The sequence below is a fragment of the Alnus glutinosa genome, chromosome 5 (genome assembly GCF_958979055.1).
Source record: "Alnus glutinosa chromosome 5, dhAlnGlut1.1, whole genome shotgun sequence".
In the NCBI taxonomy this organism is placed as follows: Eukaryota; Viridiplantae; Streptophyta; class Magnoliopsida; order Fagales; family Betulaceae; genus Alnus; species Alnus glutinosa.
Window position 1 is genome coordinate 17679248 of NC_084890.1, and position 21713 is coordinate 17700960.

The 21713-nt window shown below is 39.8% G+C and overlaps 1 protein-coding gene across 2 annotated transcripts; it reads right to left on the minus strand.

Moving 5' to 3' along the window:
* Positions 1–3423: 3423 nt before the first annotated feature.
* Positions 3424–20652, minus strand: LOC133868350 (ras-related protein RABF2a). 2 transcript variants are annotated; one of them, XM_062305219.1, is made up of 7 exons: positions 20428–20652; positions 19348–19425; positions 19058–19225; positions 14298–14346; positions 13966–14043; positions 4091–4180; positions 3424–3833 (listed from the first exon to the last, which is right to left on the minus strand). In XM_062305219.1, the coding sequence occupies exons 1-7, from the start codon at positions 20464–20466 to the stop codon at positions 3733–3735; spliced, it is 603 nt and encodes a 200-aa protein (XP_062161203.1). In that variant the 5' UTR covers positions 20467–20652; the 3' UTR covers positions 3424–3732. The 2 variants fall into 2 exon arrangements, with proteins under 2 accessions (XP_062161203.1, XP_062161202.1); XM_062305218.1 differs by having other exon boundaries at positions 4091–4184; positions 13970–14043; positions 20428–20648.
* Between the last annotated feature and the right edge of the window lie 1061 nt (positions 20653–21713).

A 21713-nucleotide genomic window follows, 5' to 3' on the forward strand; every position in this document is an offset into this window, starting at 1 on the left:
ATCAACTTATTTGCAATCCAAGACGATTTCAAAATAGAATTACTGTGTTTCCTCCTACATTTGTGTACGGATTGAACTGATCGAACTTCAAAGGATTCCTCATCCTTGCACTTGCGCCCATAAATCCTATATTTGCAACGCGTATCACTGCATACCACTATACATTTCGCAAGGTAATTCCTCCTAAACTTTACATCCTTCCCCATGTTTACATTAGTCTCTCTAACTGCATTTCTGAAAACCTGGATTGACGAAAATTTTTGACCCACCACAAACTCTGTGTTACCCATGTCAGCCATTTGGAACTCAGAAGGCTCTGTCACATGTCTCCTCTGGGAGGTCACCTCATACTCATCATCACTTCTGGGAGGAGATGTAAGAATGTTACTGCGTGGCATGTCTGAGTTTGCATCTTCATCATAATCAAATCCACTGTTAGTATGGTCGACTCCCCTACCTTCGTCTTCATCACCTTCCTCTTCACCCTCATCACTTTCATCGCTCTCTTCGCCCCCCCTCCCCATAGATGGCCCAGGAACATCATCATGAACATCATCATTATCCACAAACAGATCCGGTTCATTTACCTCTTCCCAATATGGATCGTCACGCTCGATCCTAGAATACCCCCTCTCATCATCATCATCATCATTATCATTATCATCTTCATCATTACCCTCATCAATGTCAGGTATGGACCCATTAAATGAGTTGATGTACAACTCAACAATTGGTAGACCCAAGTGGGCTTGAACCATTTCATTTACATCAAAGTTCGATGTGATTAATTTCAACCCATTTCGAAGAGTACACCCTGGCAGTAAGTAATAAATCAAGTCCCCGGATTTGTACCCATATCTTTTAGCAATATCCTCTACAACTGAAAATGACACCCTATCATGTGGAATGACATCCGTCTTGTACACATCAACATCTCCCCCAACATATGAATTCATGAACCTCCTATCTATATGACCTCCATAATGCACCTCAAATACGAACTCTTGTGTAGCCATCTTCAAAACAAAACATAATAAATAAAGAAACAAGCAAATTGAATATCAAGTGAAAAGATGTGCACATGTGGGTGACAAGATATTTTTCAAACTATTCTAAATCAAACACATTGAGTTATTATTATTTTATTTATTATGATTTTTTTTTTCCTAAGTCTTTTTTCCTCTTTTTTGTTTTTTCCCATGTGTTCACTGTTTTGGTAAAAAAATTCAAATCAGGTATCCTAGACTAGATATCAGCCATTCAACCCAATTTCATAAAATGCAAGCAAACTTATTTTAAGGAACCAAGAGTGTGTGTACAGATTTTAAGGAACCAACAGTGTTCGTAAAAACATGCTCCATTTTCAATCACAAGCCCATAACAACTGACCAATTATTTTCGCATTTACAAAAGTCAATTTTCAATCAAAGGGACAGGAAAGTGTGGACAAGGGGACAGTGGACAGTGGACAACTGACCCACGACTGTCTCTTAGGGGACCACTAAACCCTCAAAACAATTTTCTTAATTCAATTGGGACCAAATAAAAAATGGGACCAGCTAAACAAACGAATCATATGCAAAAATGGTCGGCTCCCAATATACAAACAAGAATCATAAAGTGTGGTAGGTCCAACAAGTCCAAATTTCGATCCTAGATTGCAATAAACAAACAAATGCCCATCGTTTTCCATGAAATATAAATAAGGTGTCGGGTGTTGGCATTTAGGCAGTGGGTACTTACAAACAATATTCGGAAGAGATTTTCTCAGTTAATGAGTTAAAGGACCGAAGGCCACGTTCGGAATAGATTCGGCAAACACCCGTCTCCTCCCCTTCGACAGTGTCGACCAACTTAGGAATGGCGTGAGCAGCGGCGTGAGCAGCGGCGTGAGCAGCGGCGTGAGCAGTAGCGTGAGCGGCGTGAGCAGCGGTGTGAGCGGCGTGAGCAGCGGCGTGAGCGGCGTGAGTGAGCGGTGAGCGGCGTGAGTGAGCTTGAGCGGCGTGAGAAATGAAGCAAACCCTAGGATTTCTGATTTTATTTCTGTTTGATGATTTCTGAGAAATGAAGCGTGAGAAATGGCATAATCGTAATTTTTTTTGTATTTTTATTTCTGATTTTCTCAGTTAATAAGTTAAAGGACCGAAGGACATGTTCGGAATTTCAGTCCGTGGGGGAGGGGGTAAACTCGGGTTTTTTGGAAAAATGAGTCACGTGACTCGCACGTGACTCGATTTCCGTCCAGTTAGACGGCCGAATCTGACGGATGGGGCCAAAATACAAGGGTCAAGTAATTTGGGGGGCCGGAATCCAAGCTTTGGTAATTTGGGGTGCCATCCGGAGAATCGATGGTAGTTTGGGGGGCTTTTTTGTATTTTTCCCTATATATATATATTACCATAATAACTCTCCAATAACCTCAATGCATCATATATATATCCATATCTACAAACTTAGTGAATTTACAATGAGAGTATTGGATGTATACCTCTGGCTATCCTCCAAGCTCCTAAAACTTTGCTGCAATTCTGATCTTTTTAAATATGCAGAATTTTCGTTAATGTGCACAGCCTGTCGAATGAGATATATTGTCGTCCAAACGTCGCTAAGTCAGCTACAGTAAATTTTTGTCACGCTGGTCAAACGGAACGTTCTTTTGTTCAAACACAATCTGACATTTAGCATTAAAATGCGTGTCCGATCAATCATTTCGGCATGTGACGAGATATGGACCGTTGATCTTCTGCCATCACTCAATCTCGAGATAACACCTGGAGATACTCTCCAATCAAACGACACGTTATGCCAATCAAATGCAATCGCTTAGATTTGATTTGGACCGTTCGTTTTCCCATGCTTGCCTCTTGTTGCAACGTTTCACCAGTCTTCATCCAAAATCTATTCGATCACAATGATCTGTTCTTCCTAAGTTCTTAGTTTCGAGCCTTCGTTTCAACTTTAGGAGTTTTGACGCTTTCAGCTTTAACCGTGCTTAATCATGTCGTTATCAGGACATATATTTTATTTTTCTCAATATTTTATTCTTATTTGCATCCTTCAATTTTCTCGAGTGTTACACTCACAATGCACGAAGAAGAAAAATCGGTGTTTCGGTTTCGTCAGTGGTGGGGCTCCTTACTCAGGTCACACAGTTGTTGGCGGGTGTCAGACTCACACAGTTGGCATTTTGGCTTTACTTGCGTAAGGGAACTGGTTCTTAAAGGAGTGGTTTAAGTCAGTCCAATGGGGGCATGACCAAGTGGGTAGCTAGCTCAGCCATCCAAGGCTAAGAATGTGCTCGCAAGTCATTCATTGGTGAGAGAGGTACACGATGCATAGTCGTTCACCGTTCTCTCTCTCTCTCTCATATCGTTTGTTGCTCGTTGGGTTCTTTGAGATGGAGAGACTTGAGATTTGAGAAAATTGAAAGAGAAACTGGAAAAGAAATGTTATGTAGCCAAATGTCCTTACGTACGTAGATCATCTCCATATGTACAACGACGAAGACCCTAACGAATTACAAGGCCCCACACCATTTCATTACAAGACGATATCCACAATCATTTTCTGCCATTTAAGTGTGAAAAAAAAAACACATGCATGTACAGTACTGAATGAGTTGTACACAACAGACAGGGAAACTTGGCAACTAAAAAACGTTTGATTTCTACAGGGCATCACAAAAGCCAATAAGATACAAGCGGGCAACTAGCATAAGTACCAAAGATCTCCTTAAGAGCAACAAGATGCGCTTGCTACCCTTTCTGTAGGTCCATCCATAAGAACCATTCCTGATGAATTCTGCACTGGCTGGACTCGAGGTAGTCTCTTTGCTGAACAGAAAAACAAAGTAATCAATCAGTTAAAATTTCACAAACACACAAATAACACATGTGCAACCACCCAGGAGAGCAATTTGTCCTTATAGACAACGCGGAATTTTGAGTTTCTGCAGTAATGACAGTCGTCGTTGGCTTTGGAAAACGCACTGAATAGATTACCTTGATCCTTTAAGTAATCTCCCGCCCCGCCACACCCCCCCCCCCCCCCCCCAGAAACATACCTATCTCATAGAAGATGTCAAACATACCTATCTCATAGAAGATGTCATTGACATTGGCTGCAGTTTTTGCAGATGTTTCCATGAAGAAAAGGCCATTCTCCTGAGCATATGCTTGTGCTTCCTGGAAGAAAAGTAGCAACCACATAAGCAACACACAAAATGCTGAACATAAAAAACATGTGGACTAAAATTAAAACTAAAGTAATCCGTTAACCACATAAGCCACCTATTTTAGTCCTTGAAAATACACAAAGTTACAATTTGGTCTTTAAAATTTAAAAAGTTGCAATCAAGTCTCTAAATAATTTTAAAAGCCACAATTACATTCATCCATAGTATAGTTGACAGAAATAGACGATCTTTCATGTTGCAGCTGATGTGGCTAACAAAAGCCCACTCGTTTATTTGCACACTGATCTAACCTAAGAAAATTGATAATATGTCATGTCAAAAAAGACTTTTAAAATTTTGTTGTATTTACTTGCAAACAAAATCTTAAATTCAATAAATTTTTTGTAGACCACATGGATAACTGTCCTTGTGGCATATCTCATGTCTGTTAAAATTGCTCCCTCCAGATTCAGTCACCTCTGACTAATGAAAATACCTAATCACAATTTTTTAAATTATTTGATGACTTCTGTTGGAGAAATAATCAGCTCCAAAGACACGTAGGCCTAAGGTAGTATCGGGGGCTGAGCCCATAGGGTTGACCCAGCCAGATTAGACTTAAGTACAAGACCATCCATTATCTCCAAAAAGCCGCATATCCCAAATATATCAAGATAGACTTCTATCCCATCAAATATGGGATAAGGTACCTAACAGAATGACATTAGCTAAAGAGAGTGTCATATCCAGTTTGGACTACTACCCAATTTGAATTCTATGAAGATAAGATTAAAGACCATGTGATCTAGGACTCAGACTCCTAATTAGATTATGCTCCAAGCACTCCAGTAGTTTCATAACTGTGAACTGTGAGTCTATAAATAAGACTACTACGTCAGGTATTTTTAACAGGCAGATTCTCTAAGCTCTGAGATTATTGATACTCTCTAAAAAATAAATAGTTTGAACTGACTTAGGCATCGAAGTGAGGGTATGGTCGGCACCCCCACGAGCCGACGAGCCGTTTATTATTTTGCAGATTACGAGGAGAGCGAAGATCAAGGAAGGCAACGAATCACAAGGCAACACGTCACCGTACCGAAAACTATACCAACAGTTTGGCGCCGTCTGTGGGAATGACATTGTTCCTTCAAAAAATAAATCCGCAACGGTGACTGCGCGATCAAATCAAATTTGAAATCTCGGATCGGAATCTAATCACACCAAATCGGTGCCGACAATATACTAGATCTATGCTCAGAGTTACAAGTTCAGTGATTTGCTCAGTGATGATGGATCCGGCTTATTTCTGAAACAACAAAAAAGAGATAAATCTGAAACAGTATCTTCGGTAGTAAACAAAGATCCAAGACTTCATGGGTACAATCCATGCCAATCAACTGTAGAGGAACATTGATCTCGTAAAGAAAAAATCACGATTGTAGAACCTCATAGAGATCTGTGGATTTCAGTAGAGCATCCGAACAGAGTGCTATCTACCTTTCCAAACAGAAAAATAATAGAAGACCTAGATGTAGACGTTCTCAGCAGCGAGCTTCGTCGCTAAAGCAGCACGCTCCTCCTCGCTCAGAACCCGACCCTTGTTGTCACTAGGTACCCATCCAAGTTGGGTCTCCTCCCGTCCAAGGAAGAGCATGACCCGTCCCGGACTCCCGAATGGCCTTGTCCCTTCCGTCAGCAAAGGTCATCGACAGATCGAAGAGCACAGGCTTGCCAACTTGGGACCTTCGGATCCTGGACCCTATTTTCTCGGACCTGTCGACTGTGTTTGGTCGAGAGCGAGCGTCAACCTGGAAGCACATCAAGGCCATCATCACCAGGAGATGAGATGTCTCCAACATACCCCCGGACAGAGGCCGATCTCGTTCGTGGTCAACAAGATGCGGTGCTCTCGGGCCCAAGGTAGGTACTCTCGGCTGTATGTTTGGTTTGTTCGCTTGCCTGTAGACATGGCAGAACATATGTATTGCTAGTGGCTGTTGGACAAGCACTATAAGACATTACTCCAAAGAAGGTATGGGCCGCAAGAATTGCACATCGGTGGATAGGAAGCACCTGAGATTGGGAATTTCTGGCTACTACCGAGCACATATCAAAACTCACCTTGATGTACAAGCAATGGTAAGCAGCTCTACCCGATGAAGCTAGGACTTTCAGAAAGCTTCCTCTGCTTTAAACTTTTGCAGTGTATTACGCTTCAAAATCCGCGGTTGATCCATGCTAAGAAGTAACAACTTTACATGGGTGCACAAACTCAAAGAAGATGGGTCAAGAGGCAGGGAGTCGGCCCAATAAACAAAACAAAACAAAAAAGAGAAGAAGCAACCTTGTTGCTATGAAGCTTCATCAACGGCCCAAAAAAAGAAAAGAAAAGAAAGAAAAGACCTATGGATATGTGCTTTCAAAGAAAAGAAAAGATGGGTCAAAGAAGAAGAATAAGAAAAGAATAAGAAGAAACCACGTTGCTCTTCCCCTAAAGCTACATCAAAAAGCTGTGGGAGATCAGAGTTCCCCGCCTCCATGAAAGTCCAGCTCGGGATGTTCCCCCTTGACCCCGAAACTATCAACCAATCCTCCGAGACTTGTTGCATCTACTGGTCTCCATCAAGCCCACGGACTCCTAGAGGTCCCGGTAATGACCCTGTGGAGCCTGTGGACTCCCCGGCACTTCGGGTCTTCGCCCAGTGAAACGTTGGAGCCCCGAACGGTATTGTTTTCTTCTGGAGATCTTCAGGCGAAGACGACTTTGATGATGGTGGACAGAATCCCGACGGAACAGTGACTGCCCGTGATGAGCCCCTATTCAACGTGGGTGATGGATTAGAAGGTACCGGACCTCCTAACCGAACCTGGAGCATTTCAAGATCATAGACATCTCAGAGCATGCACGGACAAAGCCCAGAATCAGTGTTCATCCTCACCGATCGGTGGTGTGAGGCCAAGCACGAGGTCCCCTATTGCTCCAAAGCCTCCACTGCCACGGTAATTCTACCCATAAGTTTTTGGCTCTAGTCCTGGGCTTAGCCAAAAGAGATTCGATCCTTTGTAAAGAAGAAGGAATGGATAGACCCTCATCAATTTGGAGATGGGTCTCAGTGATATTTCTTGAAGCTGATCCAGACCAAACCAGATCCGGTTGTTTTAGCAGATTTGTGTTTGTTTTCATAAGAAAAGTTTTATGTACAAGTCCTTTTCACAAACAGGAATCAGGACCCCGAGCTCTGGTTTTCGTAGCTTTGTGAACCTCCGAGGCAAAAGTGAAGGAGAGACTCACCTAGAAGTTTCTGAAATCCTGAGAATCCGGACCTCCGAGGCAACGAGAGACCTCGACGATCGGATCAAGTTAAGGAGAGATTGCTGGATTTGGTATGGTGGCATTGGTAGGCCTTATGACCTAGAGTCCTATTCGATCAAGGAGCAAAGGATAGCGCCCTCAGGGAGATCTTACTCCTCGCCAAGCTGGTCATGAAGGATCCGAGCGGTTCGGCCTTGACTCGGGCAAGAAGAAAGAAGGGAGATTTTTGGGCCAAACTACTGGGGCTCGAGTAGTGTTTCAGTCCAAGAAGTAAAAAAAAAAGAAAAAAAGAAGAAAGTATACGACAAAAGATAGATCCGAGGGTGTTTTACCGAGGAGAAAAGTTAGATCCGAGGTGTTTTACCGAGGAGAAAAGTTAGATCTGAGGTGTTTTACCAAGGAGGAAAGTTAGACCCGAGGGAGTCACACCGAGAAGAAAGTATAATCCGAGAAGTTTGATCCAAGGGCATTCTACCAAGGAGAAAAGTTAGATCCGAGGTGTTTTATCGAGGAGAAAAGTTAGATCCGAGGTGTTTTACCAAGGAGGAAAGTTAGACCCGAGGGTGTCACACCGAGAAGAAAGTATAATCCGAGAAGTTTGATCCGAGGGCATTCTACCAAGGAGAAAAGCTAGACGCGAGGGTGTTCTACCAAGACGAAAAGTACGTACCGAGACGACACATACTGAGAGTATTATTTCGAGGGTACTATCCCGAAGATCCTATGCCCGAGCTTCTAGTTCCAAATAGCATAGTTCGAAGACCCCTCCAGATTTGCCATCCTCCGAAGTGCATAGTCACATGCCGAGGAACCAATCCAAATCAAGGGTCCAGTTTGAGGAACTCTCCCAAAGAGCCCCATATCGAGTGGCGTGCAAGATAAGGAACTCCAAGTAAGACGGTTCATCTTCATCGAATTCACCAGATAAGTTCATACTCTTTTTTTACAAACATGATTCATGTTAAAGTAAGGATAAATGTTGGTTTTATTTTACCAACCAGAAAAAAAAATATATATGCATGCACTTGTACGCTTTGCCGAAAAATATATATATTTTGATAAAATAGACTCATGTGTTGAGGCCTCACTCCTGCCGTGAGTGAAAGGACCACAAAATATCCCGACGGATGAAAAGAATATATGGTGCAACTGTGCATTCTGCTATTTTGTTTTAGTATATGCAGTGCTTTGTTAACCCTTTTCGCAGAAAAGATATGGGGAGACAATCCCTACAACAAATTATACAAGGAAAGTCTCTCGGTTAGTCCAACACCGAGAGCCAGGGAGACAACCCTGCAGAGAAAACAAAGAAAGCCTCTCGGTTAGTCCAACACCAAGAGCCAGGGAGACAACCTTGCAGAGAAAACAAGGAAAGCCTCTCAGTTAGTCCAACACTGAGAGCAAGGAAGAACGGAGAGTCCCCAGGTATTGATTGATCTCTGCTAAGAATAAAGCAGCAGTCCGAGACAGAATGGAAGCACTTCTTCATCAAACTTCTCCAAAGATGATCAAGCTACATCAACGTCCATCTGACTCCTCCCCTCGAATGACTCGAAAGAGTTATGGTGGGGATGCTCAGGAAAGAATCCGCCCGAATCCTTTCCTCGAACAACCCGAAAGGGTCATGGAAATGATACAAAGGGTTGAAACCTCCCGGTTAGGGGTTTCCAAAGGATAAGACTAAGGATATCCAGAAAAGAATCCGCCCGAATCCTTTCCTCGGACAACCCGAAAGGGTCATGGAAAGGATACAAAGGGTTGAAACCTCCCGGTTGGGGGTTTCCGAAGGATAAGACTAAGGATATCCAGAAAAGAATCTACCCGATTCCTTTCCTCGAACAACCCAAAAGGGTCATAGAAAGGATACAAAGGGTTGAAACCTCCCGGTTGGGGGTTTCCGAAGGATAAGGTTAAGAATTGGCTCGAGTCCTTTCCTTGGACAACCCGAAAGGGTTATGGAAAGGATACCAAGGCGAGATTGGAGATTCAGAAGGATAAAGCTTCAGAAAGGTAAAGCTTCAGAATGATAAAGCTTCAGGATGACAAAGTTTCAGAAAGATAAAGCTTCAGGAAAGATCCAGGAAGATAAAGATCCAGGAAGATAAAGCTTCAGGAAAGATCCAGGAAGATAAAGATTCAGGAAGACAGATCTCTACAAAGACAGGTTTAAGGAGATAAGGCTTCAGGATGATAAAGCTTCAGGAAAGTAAACAGGAAGGTAGAGCTTCAGGATGACAGAGCTTCAGGATGACAAAGCTTCAGGAAGATAAAGCTGCTGCAAAGGAAGGTAAAGCTCAGCGACCTGACTACCCACCTCGAACAACTTAGCCTGCGGTTGCAGACTAAAGTTATGGGGGGTAGCTCAGAAGGTAAAGCTTTAGTATGATAGAGCTTCAGGAAAGATTCAAAATGATAAAGCTTCAGGATGACAAAGCTTCAGGAAGAAAAAGCTGCTGCAAAGGAAGGTAAAGCTCAGCGACCTGACTACCCACCTCGAACAACTTAGCCTGCGGTTGCAGACTAAAGTTATGGGGGGTAGCTCAGAAGGTAAAGCTTCAGTATGACAGAGCTTCAGGAAAGATTCAGAATGATAAAGCTTCAGGAAGATAAAGCTTCAGGAAGGTAAAGCTCAACGACTTGACTACCCACCTCGAACGACTTAGCCTGCGGTCGCAGACTGAAGTTATGGGGGGTAGCTCAATAAGGTAAACAAACAGGAAGGTAAAGGTTTAGGAAGACAGATCTTCAGGAAGGTAAAGGTTCAGGGAGATAAAGATTCAGGAAGACAAAGATTTAGGAAGATAAAGCTTCAGAAAGGTAAAGCTTCAGAATGATAAAGCTTCAGGATGACAAAGCTTTAGGATGACAAAGCTTCAGGAAGATAAAGCTTCAGGAAAGATCCAGGAAGATAAAGATTCAGGAAGACAGATCTCTACGAAGACAAAGGTTTAAGGAGATAAGGCTTCAGGATGATAAAGCTTCAGGAAAGTAAACAGGAAGGTAGAGCTTCAGGATGATAGAGCTTCAGGATGATAAAGCTTCAGAATGATAAAGCTTCAGGAAAGATCCAGGAAGATAAAGATTCAGGAAGATAAAGCTTCAGGAAAGATCCAGGAAGATAAAGATTCAGGAAGACAGATCTCTACGAAGATAAAGGTTTAGGGAGATAAGGCTTCAGGATGATAAATCTTCAGAAAAGTAAACAGGAAGGAAGAGCTTCAGGATGACAGAGCTTCAAGATGACAGAGCTTTAGGATGACAAAGCTTCAGGAAGATAAAGCTTCAGGAAAGATCCAGAAAGATAAAGATTCAGGAAGACAGATCTCTACGAAGATAAAGGTTTAGGGAGATAAGGCTTCAGGATGATAAAACTTCAGGAAAGTTTCAAAAAGATAAAGATGATGTAAAGCTTCAGGAAGGTATGAGGATAAAACCTCTTTAAAAAATCATCAAGTAAGACTCAACACTTCAGAACTAGTAAGATAAGGAAAGTGAAAGTCAAAATGTCCAAGACTTCCATTCATTAACATTGAAATTTTGTTCATTACAAAAAATTTTACATGAAAAAGAAAAGATACATTTGAAAAGGAAAGTTCAAGTATTTACAGGCTGAAGCCCCGAGACTCACTCCGAACTCCAAGATCTATTTTACAACATCGTCCAGGATACCAAGAGGACTTGACTATCCGCCTCGAACGGCTTAGCCCGCGGTCGTGGACTAAAGTTATGGGGGGTAGCTCAACAAAGTTAAAGCTTCTGCAAAGGGAAAATCACCGAAGCTGCACCAAGCTCTTAAATTAAGTTCTCTCAAGAGCAACTCGGACAAAGATACGGGGAGACAACCCCTACAACAAACCTTACGGGAGACAACCCCTATAACAAACCATAAGGGGATACCACCTCTACAAAAAAAAAAATAACCAAGTAAGTTCATCGATTCTAAAAAGATTTTTCCTATCCTCCTCGGTCATAACTTACACAAACCGATTGTTTGTTCAAGTTAATGAGGATAGCTTAAAGTTTGATTTTTCCCTCCTAGTCCCGAAGGTCGAAACAAAAAGATTTTTCCCTTCTAGTCCCGGAGGTCAAACAAAAAGATTTTTCTTCTTAGTCTCGGAGATTGAACAAATGATTTTTTCCCTCCTCGGCTCGGAGTTCAAAACAAAAGATTTTTCCCTCCTAGTCCTGGAGGTCAAAACAAAAAGATTTTTTCCTCTTAGTTTCGGAGATTGAACAAAAGATTTTTCCCTCCTCGGCTCGGAGGTTAAAACAAAAGATTTTTTCCCTCCTAGTCCCGGAGGTCGAAACAAAAAGATTTTTGAAACAAAAGATTTTTCTTACCCTCCTCGGAGTTAACTTACGCAAACCGATTGTTTGTTCAAGTTATTAGAGGATAAGTGAGAATTGATTTGTTATGGAAAGTTTTTCCATAACAAAGAATTCAAACATTACAAATAAAGATATTCACAGGTGAGGCCAAGCTAGATGGTGTTCAGATTAGAAGATTCGGTATGCCAAGCACAAAACCTTGGGCCACCGGAAGCCCCTAGTCATTGTAAGTCTCGGACAACCAAAGCCTCAGCGCTAGTCTGAGCCTCTAAAGCCGCCAAGAGAGATTTTTGTGGAAGCGGTCTACGAAGCACTACCGATGAAGAAGCTTCGGGTATGTTAAGCCTTTTTCTTCAACGGTTTACCCTTTTTTGTCAGACAGAACCTTGATCTCAGGAAAGTTGTACGCAAAGTGTTCTCTCAGAGTGGCATTTCACCACAATCTTGGTGAAATCAACTACATTAGTCCGATCCATCTCCTATCGAGAGTGGAGGATCATCTTCACAACTTTGGCCCGACTGACAATATTATGTAGAGGCACTTATGTAGAAGATATCTATGGGAAGTTGCTATTAGTACTCTGACAGATCACAAGTGTCCAAGAATTGAATTGGCATCCATCAGGTCAGACGCCACTCCAATCCAGAGATTCGAGGCATTATTCGTCATAATTACTTTGAAAGAGGCGGTAATTGTCAGATACAGATTATGGAAGATTCAGATTCAGAAATTGAGGTATTTAATTCTCTTACATTCTAAATTCAAATAAGAGAATTAGGGGGGTAACTGTTGGAGAAATAATCAGCTCCAAAGACACGTGGGCCTAAGGTAGTATCGGGGGCTGAGCCCATCGGGTTGACCCGGCCAGATTAGACTTAAGTACAAGACCATCCATTATCTCCAAAAAGCCGCATATCCCAAATATATCAAGATAGACTTCTATCCCATCAAATATGGGATAAGGTACCTAATAAAATGACATTAGCTAAAGAGAGTGTCATATCCAGTTTGGACTCTACTACCCAATTTGAATTCTATGAAGATAAGATTAAAGACCATGTAATCTAGGACTCAGACTCCTAATTAGATTATGCTCCAAGCACTCCAGTAGTTTCATAACTGTGAACTGTGAGTCTATAAATAAGACTACTACGTCAGGTATCTTTAACGGGCAGATTTTCTAAGCTCTGAGATTATTGATACTCTCCAAAAAATAAATAGTTTGAGCTGACTTAGGCATCGGAGTGGGGGTATGGTCGGCACCTCCACGAGCCGACGAGCCGTTTATTATTTTGCATATTACGAGGAGAGCGAAGATCAAGGAAGGCAACGAATCACAAGGCAACACGTCAGCGTACCGGTAACTGTACCAACAACTTCATTGCAATTTAAACTTTAGATATCAAATTAGAACTTCCAGTATTTTTCCATGACTATTTGTGTTTGTCCAACAACGTTTATGCATAACAACCATTCAACAAAAGATGACATTTTATTTGCATTAACAGTAGCAATATTATAAAAATGCATATTTAATATTAGAAAATTGTCCCCATGTGATGAAGAAGAAAGATAAGAGAGTTTTGGCATGTGATACTGTTTAAAGAGGCTGATTCAACAGAAACCCTAAATGAACACCCCCCCCCCCCCCCAAAAAAAAAAAAAAAAAAAAAGGCTCACACATAAAGGCAAAAAAGAAACTGAAACCTATGTGTTATCAGCATATAAAAGATAGTGGAACATCATGAACCCAATTCTTTGGTTATTAGCTATGGCTTGAGAGAATATATTTTCTCTTGTTTGCTTTACAAATTTTTTTTTTTTCCTCTAAAGAGAGAATTGGAGAAGTAAAACATGCAAAAAGTGGCATAAATAGCTAGAAAAAGAATTTGTTCAACAAGCATGTCAATTGCCAAAACCCACTGACCCTGTCATATCTCACAAAATCATGAAGCACATGACGAGTCATATTCTAAGAAACTCTCAAAATCACCATATACTCTAATCTAACCACTAGGCATATATTTTAAACTTCATAAACTGAATTTTATGATCATGACAAGCTGCTATAGTTTTCACATATTGACTGATTTACCACAAGGGAAATAAAGGCTAATTAACAATTAAGAAGCACAAATACTGTACTTGCCTCTGCTGCCACATTCCTCGTGTCTAGTAAATCTGCTTTGTTGCCAGCCAGTGCCATGACCATATTTGGATTGCCTTTTGGCAACAATAAGTAAAAAAAAAAATTACTTAAGAAATTTTAGAAGAAATAAAGTCGCAACAAACCACTTAGTAATAATGCGAGTTTTTTCGACTGCAGTCAATAAAAAGCATGTTCAATTATGGTGTAACAAAATCACAAGTAGGACCATTAAATGCCAACTGTAGACTATTGTTGCAATAGCCAATAAAGAGAGGTATATTCGCATAAGCATGTTTGTCTACAGACAACATAGAATGTAAAATGCTACCTTGTGCTTGAAGTTCTTGGACCCATTTTTTTGCCCGCTCAAATGAGGCCTAAAAGAAAGGAAAACAAAACTGAAACTTTGCTTGAATCAAATTATAATAATGAAACTTTACAGTCAGCATTATTAACTTCATACAATATACAAGGAGAAAAAGATACTCAGAAAATCATGAAAGCAGACAATAAATAGATATATAGATAAATTTTTTGACACACATAAAGGTCTCCAACTAGGCAAGCCTAGACCATTTCCTTTAGCCAAAGAATCTAATGTTAATGCTACAAGCTGAACTTTCAAAGAAGTGTCCTGCTCTTTACAAAGAAGCAACTTCCTTCCCCCCCCCCCCCCCCCCCCCCCCCCCCCCCCCCCACCACCCCCCAGTTCTCTTTCTGTGCATGTGCATGTGTATAATCATATATGTAAACACCAGCATATCTAGAGTATGCCTTTCTTTCTTGTCATTCCATTTGTTGGCATTTTTGGTTCAGGGCTGGAGCAATCTTCCTGCAAAAATATATTCTGAGCCAATGCGATGCATGTATCTAACATGTTCTTTACTGTCTTCTATGCCCAAGTGAAATATATCCTTAAATACATAGTGGAACAGCTAATATAGAAGTTCTGAATCTCAAACTTCATTCTGACGCCGCAGCTTTTCACCAGGAAATCCAATACTATTCTTCCCAAAATTCCATCAAACAGAGAGAAAAAGAAAATATCCTTCAATCCATATGTAATAACATGAGAGAACATCAAGAACAGACTTGAAACAATCCTTTGAACGCATTTCAGGAATAACCCTTGACATCTAAATTAAAGCATCTATTGAAGAATTGGAGGACTGGGAGCAACTGTGTTCCAGAAAAAAACAAGATTATGTCTAAGTGTTCTAAGAAGTTGTTGGGCTTGTGGTTTTGTAAGTGAATGGATTTGATTGCCCAACAAATGTTTGATTAAACATGATTTAATAGAATAGAATGCTGATAAAATTGAAAATGATAATCTGATGGGCATCAATATCGTTACAACCATGGATGAGTTGCCTAAACTAATAAAAAGACCTTTGACAACGCTGAAGGTTGCCAATGCTGTTGTAGTAAAAGACTTAAGTAAATAAATAAAAATACAAACCCATTTTTCACTACCTCAACTAGCCATGTACTAACACAGGAAACCATTTCTTAGTTCATTCTTTCTCTTTATTAGAATATTGTATAGGGACAAGTGATGGCTACATACAACATGAAATAATAGGTAATAATGCTTGTGAATGGATGCTTTCTCAAAAGGATAACCTTCATTAATGACAACATGCATCTGCATAATGATTTTCAACATTTGAATGAGATTATTTTAGTGTCTATATAAATACATATTTCTATGTATATTCAAGAAATAGCACTTCATTTATTTGCCATAAAGAGAGTATAAATTAAGTAACCATATCACCATTTTGAAATGCTGACATTGCTTGCCCCCAGGTTTCTATTCCCAGGTTCATCAATGAGATGTTTTGAACCTTAAGGCTAGTAGAAATCTCTTGTGGATAGGTACAACGTAAAACAGAGACACACTCATACACAAAAGGAAAAGAAAAAAATTAGGAAAAAGAAAAAGGAATGTTAAATCATATCTTTCGCCGAGAGTTTCCCCTCTTGAGGTTCAAAATTGAGAAGCTTCAGACCAGGGACAAAGGTAGGAATTTAATCTAAGGGGACCGGGTTAGATTTTCTGATAGGAACCCATGACTAATTGAATAGAAATAGATAGATAATGAATTCCTTTCAGGTAGGAGAGACCACAATGATAGATAATGAATCCAATTAGGGTTGGATACAAACCACAATGACAAATGTCAATACAATATTCAATGCTTGAACCGTGCTCCCAAGCCTATGTCTTATACTACTTTCAAAGAACTACCCACTTAATAAGGAAACTACCACTACACTAAGTCACTAACTCTACCCACGTTGACTAGGCGTGGATAACAATGACACCAAATAATAACACAAGACTCTTAATAAAATAATTACTGCAGCAGTCTACTCCCACTACCCACATCATAACTACAGCCCCACTACCCACATATAGAGTCCTTCACGTGGCCATGATCTTCACGTGTCCAACTACCCACGTTTAGCACCTCTAAGTCCTCCACGTTCCCATGCTCTTCACTTGTGCCCTCAACTTCCACAACTAAGTAACGTGGGTTCCCATCAATCCCCTTCCCTTGAAGAGGAATCTTGTCCTCAAGGTTCAAGTGTGGAAATTGATGAGGGGTTCAACCTCTTCGATTCCGCGCTTACCTTCCACAATTTCGGTGTTGCCATCTTCGAACTCCTCACACCTTTCCTCTGGTGCAGAAATCTCAATAGAGAATGCTTGAGGTGTGTGGCAATGATGTCCCGGTGTGAACTTTTCATTGCAATCGAAACACAGGCCTTTCGTCCTTCTTTTCTGCATCTCCTCCCACGACAATTTCTTGGCAGCACCGAATGAATATGGGCGTGTAGTATTTGTTGAGTACTTGGCTGAATATGTCGAAACGGTTGAGTGGTTGGACTTGGGGAAGCTTTCGGTCAGTTGTGGTTTCGGCCTTTCACCTCTTGCAGTCTTCCGGTCTCTAGAGAGATTATCATCTCCCATTCGTGCTACCTCAATGGCTTCACGGAGGGTCTTCAGTTTGAACATTCGGACGGCAAATACAATATCCTTTTTTAATCCTCCAAAGAATGTTCCCACGAGTGCCTTTTGAGACCACCCATCCACCCAGTTTGCCAATCGCTCAAACTCTTGTTGACATTCCTGCAATGCCCCTTCTTGTTGGATTCTTGAGAGTGCTTTATCATAATCTTCGACTTCGGTGGGACCGAATCGGATCAATAACTCTTTTCAAATACTTGCCACGTGATGGGCAACTGGCTCTCCTTGTTTCTTCATCCAGTGCCACCATTGATTGGCCTCGCTTTCTAAATGAAAGGCAGCCAATGACACCCTTTGTTCTTCTGATGTTTGCTTGTAGTCAAAGTATTGAACTACCTGGTCCAACCAAACTGTGGGATCATCTCCCGAATAACGGGAAAAATCTAGTTTAGCAAAACCATTCGACCCCTTGGATCCATTGGAATGCCCGGAGGAATTTTCTCCCGACGTGTGAGTTGATACTTTCTCCTTTCCTGCCGACGACTCGCCCTTCTCAAGAGACTGGTAGAACATCTCCTTAAGCTCAGGAAAATTGGCCTTTGAGTCTGTACTAAGTTTCTGCATTCCGTCTTTCAAATCTTGTAATTCGAATTCCAATTTCTTGGTGCCATCCTTGTTGGTAGCCATGCTCTGATACCAAGTTGATAGGAAACCACGAGTAATTGAATAGAAATAGATAGATAATGAACTCTTTTCAGGTAGTAAAGACCACAATGATAGATAATGAATCCAATTAGGGTTGGATACAAACCACAATGACAAATGTCAATACAATATTCAATGCTTGAACCGTGCTCCCAAGCCTAAGTCTTATACTACTTTCAAATAACTACCCACTTAATAAGGAAACTACCACTACACTAAGTCACTAATTCTACCCATGTTGACTAGGTGAGGATAACAATGACACCAAATAATAACACAACAACATAAGACTCTTAACAAAATAATTACTGCAGCATTCTACTCCCACTACCCACGTCATAACTACAACCCCACTACCCACATCTAGAGTCCTTCACGTCGCCATGATCTTCACGTGTCCAACTATCCACATTTAGCACCTTTAAGTCCTCCACATTCCCATACTCTTCACTTGTGCCCTCAACTTCCACATCCAAGTAAAGTGGGTTCCCATCATTTTCTTTTTAGGGGGGCACCACTAAAAAATGACGACAAAATCCCTAGAATTTTTAATTTTGCTTTTCAAATTTTTGGGGACAAAATGACCAAAGAAAAACCCTAAAGTTTTTGTTTTATTCCAATTTTTTAGTGGCCTCTGGCCCCCTCCATGTTCTTCCATGCTTAGACATGAAAACCTTCTAGGAGTTAATTGTGATCTTATACACGAGTGAACTCCTATTTTCCAGTCCATATACTTCATATCATATATACAATATATTCACATTTCAAAGTTTATAATGTCAAAAAATTTTGTGGACTTTAAAGGGATTCTAGGCATTTTAGAAACATAAATTCTAATTGACTAACTTTTTCTTTTCAGGTACTCTCTCTGCTCATAATAGATGTAAACTTTGCAAAAATGTATATCTATTACGAGTAGGAATGAATTCTATAAACCCTTTTTGTCATTTCATACGTTTTGATGTCATTTTATTAATCCCAGTCCAGCCCAACCCCCCTAGACTAAATTCTTGGCTTCATCCCTGATTATGAGAAATCTAAAAAGGAGAAAATATTTATTATGTACAATTCACAATATAGAAATAGAATCCAAAGCTATAAAAAATTGATCATTACATATTATCCAAATTTAAGCTCCATGATCAATGCATAACATATATAACTATATTTAATAAAAAATAGGTCTACTGAATTTCTTGTCTTTCTATACCTACCCCACTTCCCATATATAAAGTTGAATTTATACATTTATTTAACATTAACTTGAACACATAACACATCTGCTCTGTCATTATCAACCCATTACAATTGCATAACATTAATCCCAACAATGACAATCAGAGGTACTACAATTCTTTTACATCCAATTGGGGATAGCTCTAGCTTTCATTTTCTCATAATTCACTTACTTGGTTTGTAATATCATACACGATTATTGCAGCAGCAGCTCCTCTGTAGTACATAGGTGCCAGGCTATGGTATCTCTCTTGACCTGCTGTATCCCAAATCTCAAATTTTACAGTTGCATCATTTACAGCCAATGTTTGTGAGAAAAAAGCAGCACCTATAGTTGATTCCTACAATCGTTATTGAAAAAAAAAAAAAAGGAAGGAAAAAAAAAGGGTCAAATCTCCAATATCAAAGAGGCAAAGCGTCAGTCGAAAATGTAACAGATCCAAAAATCTTCATAGCCTCCAACCTGAAATTCAACAAATTGCCCTTTAACAAAGCGCAACACTAAACTAGACTTCCCAGCTCCAACATCGCCAAGAAGCACCTGAAGCAAAACATTAAACATTACCATAACGCAACTCAGGATCATCCCAAAGCAATTGCAAAAGGAAATTAGAAAGGAAAAAGAAAAACAGATAACAAAAACAATTATATTTATAACTTAAATCCTAACTGCATGGTATAGTCATAAATGAAAAATAAAACAAACCTGCTCTACATCAGAACAAACTTCTTCAACTTAAAGATTCTAAATATTCTTATGTTCTAGTGTACTACTGATACACCTAATACCCTATGATAGTCACCTCAATCATAATATTCCATACTTAATCAGAAATCTCCCACCAATTGATAAAAACATTAAACCAAGCATCAGCATTGGCATGGAAAAAGGGACAAGCATCACAAGATCATCCAGACCTAAATCACAATTTGTTTGAAGAACATACATACAAAGAAAAAAATGCTACACGCACATCTGGCTTTGCATGAAAGGCACCAGTCCCAGGAAAAAATAACAATAACAAATACGAAGTATAATAGAAACCCATAACAGACCAGGAATAAGAAATATACAAATACAAATACACAATCGAAAAAAGATAAATAAGGATTGAGCTTTATCCAGGCCAGAACTTGAATCAAAAATTATATACAAAATAAAAAATAAAAAATCCTTGAGAACTAAGTTAGACCCACATCAGAATTTGCGTCAAATTATCAGAATTAAGACCGACCCGCATCAGAATTTGTATAAAAGCATGCACAAACCGAAGAAAATTCTTGAAAATCGAAGGAAACCAAAATCAGAAATCGCATCAAAATTACGAGCTACCCACACGAAATTCTTGAGGATTAAGCCAAACCCGTATTAGAATTTGCTTCGAAATTATCCAAAACCAAACCAAATTCTTGATAATTAACCTAAACCCACAAAGCAAGCCGACATCGAATTTGCAATAAAACACACGCATACTAATCAAAAATAGAGATTCAAACAAATTAAACAGCTAAAAAAAAAAGAGGCTGATGCTAAAGTCCCTACCAATTTAGCATTGATGTTCTTGTTCCCAGTTGTAGCCATGACTGTAATCGAACAAGGATCAGAATAATTGATAAGAATTAAAAGCGAAATTCAGATAGGCGTTGACGAGAAGGAGGAGTTGATGCAGGCAAAGGCACAAGGAAGGATCCTCAGCCAACCCCCCTCTCTTTTCTCTCTTTCTACGAAAGACTCAAAGGTACGAGAAAGCGACGTTTTTCCTTACTCTCTTATTCGGAAAAACTACAATTTATAATCCGTTTCTTTCGAAGTTAAATGGTTTCGTCGTATTATATTTTTGATGAAAATTCTTGAAAATATTTTCTAACGTTTGGTTCACACGAAAAAATTACAAAAGGAGAAAATACAACTGTCACAAGAATCCAGAAATGTCTGGTCGCCCTTGCCGAATTCCGGCCAGACTCCTTTGGATCCGGTCGGATCCCTGCCATTTTGGTCAGATCCGGCCGGATCAGTGGCCAGATCCACAAAATGGTCAGGATCCGGTCGGCTTCTGGCCATGGCTGGATTCCAGCTAAATTCGGCCAGAATTTGGTCCGCCGGCATCCGACAACAGTAGCCGGGTGTCGTCGGATTCCGGCGTTGACAGTTTTTCGGTGGCCGGATGTTGCTGGATTCTAGTGCCGCTGGATTCCGACTACCGACCATTGCCGAATTCTGGCAATCGGATATCAAACGTGTATGTAAGGACGAAGAATTTAATTTCGGAAAACGATTTACGGTTTTTATTCTCCAAAAATTAAAGAATGTTTTACGGTCAAACCAAAAATGATTTTCATTGACCATTATTTTCGCCCTTACCAAACACTGTAAAATGCCGAAATCATTTTTCAGAAATCATTTTACGCCGAAACAAACGAAGCATTGAATTTAACTCTCCAAACTACAAGCCGTTTTACAAGTAAATTTACAAACTGTCAACGCTTGAACTCTAACCTCTCAAATTATCAAAAAATTTTAAAAATGCCTATTTTGTCAAAATATGCCTATAATACCACTGTCACATGTCATTTTCAAATAAATAATAAAAAAAAATAAAAAATAAAAAAACTTAAAAAATAGAAACACTAAAATTGATTTAGTTAAAACTTTTAGAAAATTGTATTAAAATTTATTTACATAAATAAATAAATTAAAAAGTAAAAAAAAAAATGAACAATTTGATGTTTCAATGTGGTTTCAAATATTTATTTGATGTTCTAAAATATGCCGTTTCTAAAAAACTTTTAGAAACGCATTATTTTTTTTTTGTTTTTTTTTTTTTTAAA

Excerpts from the sequence above, each read along its gene's own strand:
- LOC133868350 (XM_062305219.1), bottom strand. The coding sequence starts at position 20,466 with ATGGCTACAACTGGGAACAAGAACATCAATGCTAAATTG. Across the intron at positions 19,426-20,427 it reads AGAACATCAATGCTAAATTG|GTGCTTCTTGGCGATGTTGG; the intron begins GTAGGGACTTTA and ends GTTTTGCTTCAG. Across the intron at positions 4,181-13,965 it reads GAATGTGGCAGCAGAGGCAA|CACAAGCATATGCTCAGGAG; the intron begins GTACAGTATTTG and ends TCTTCCAGGAAG.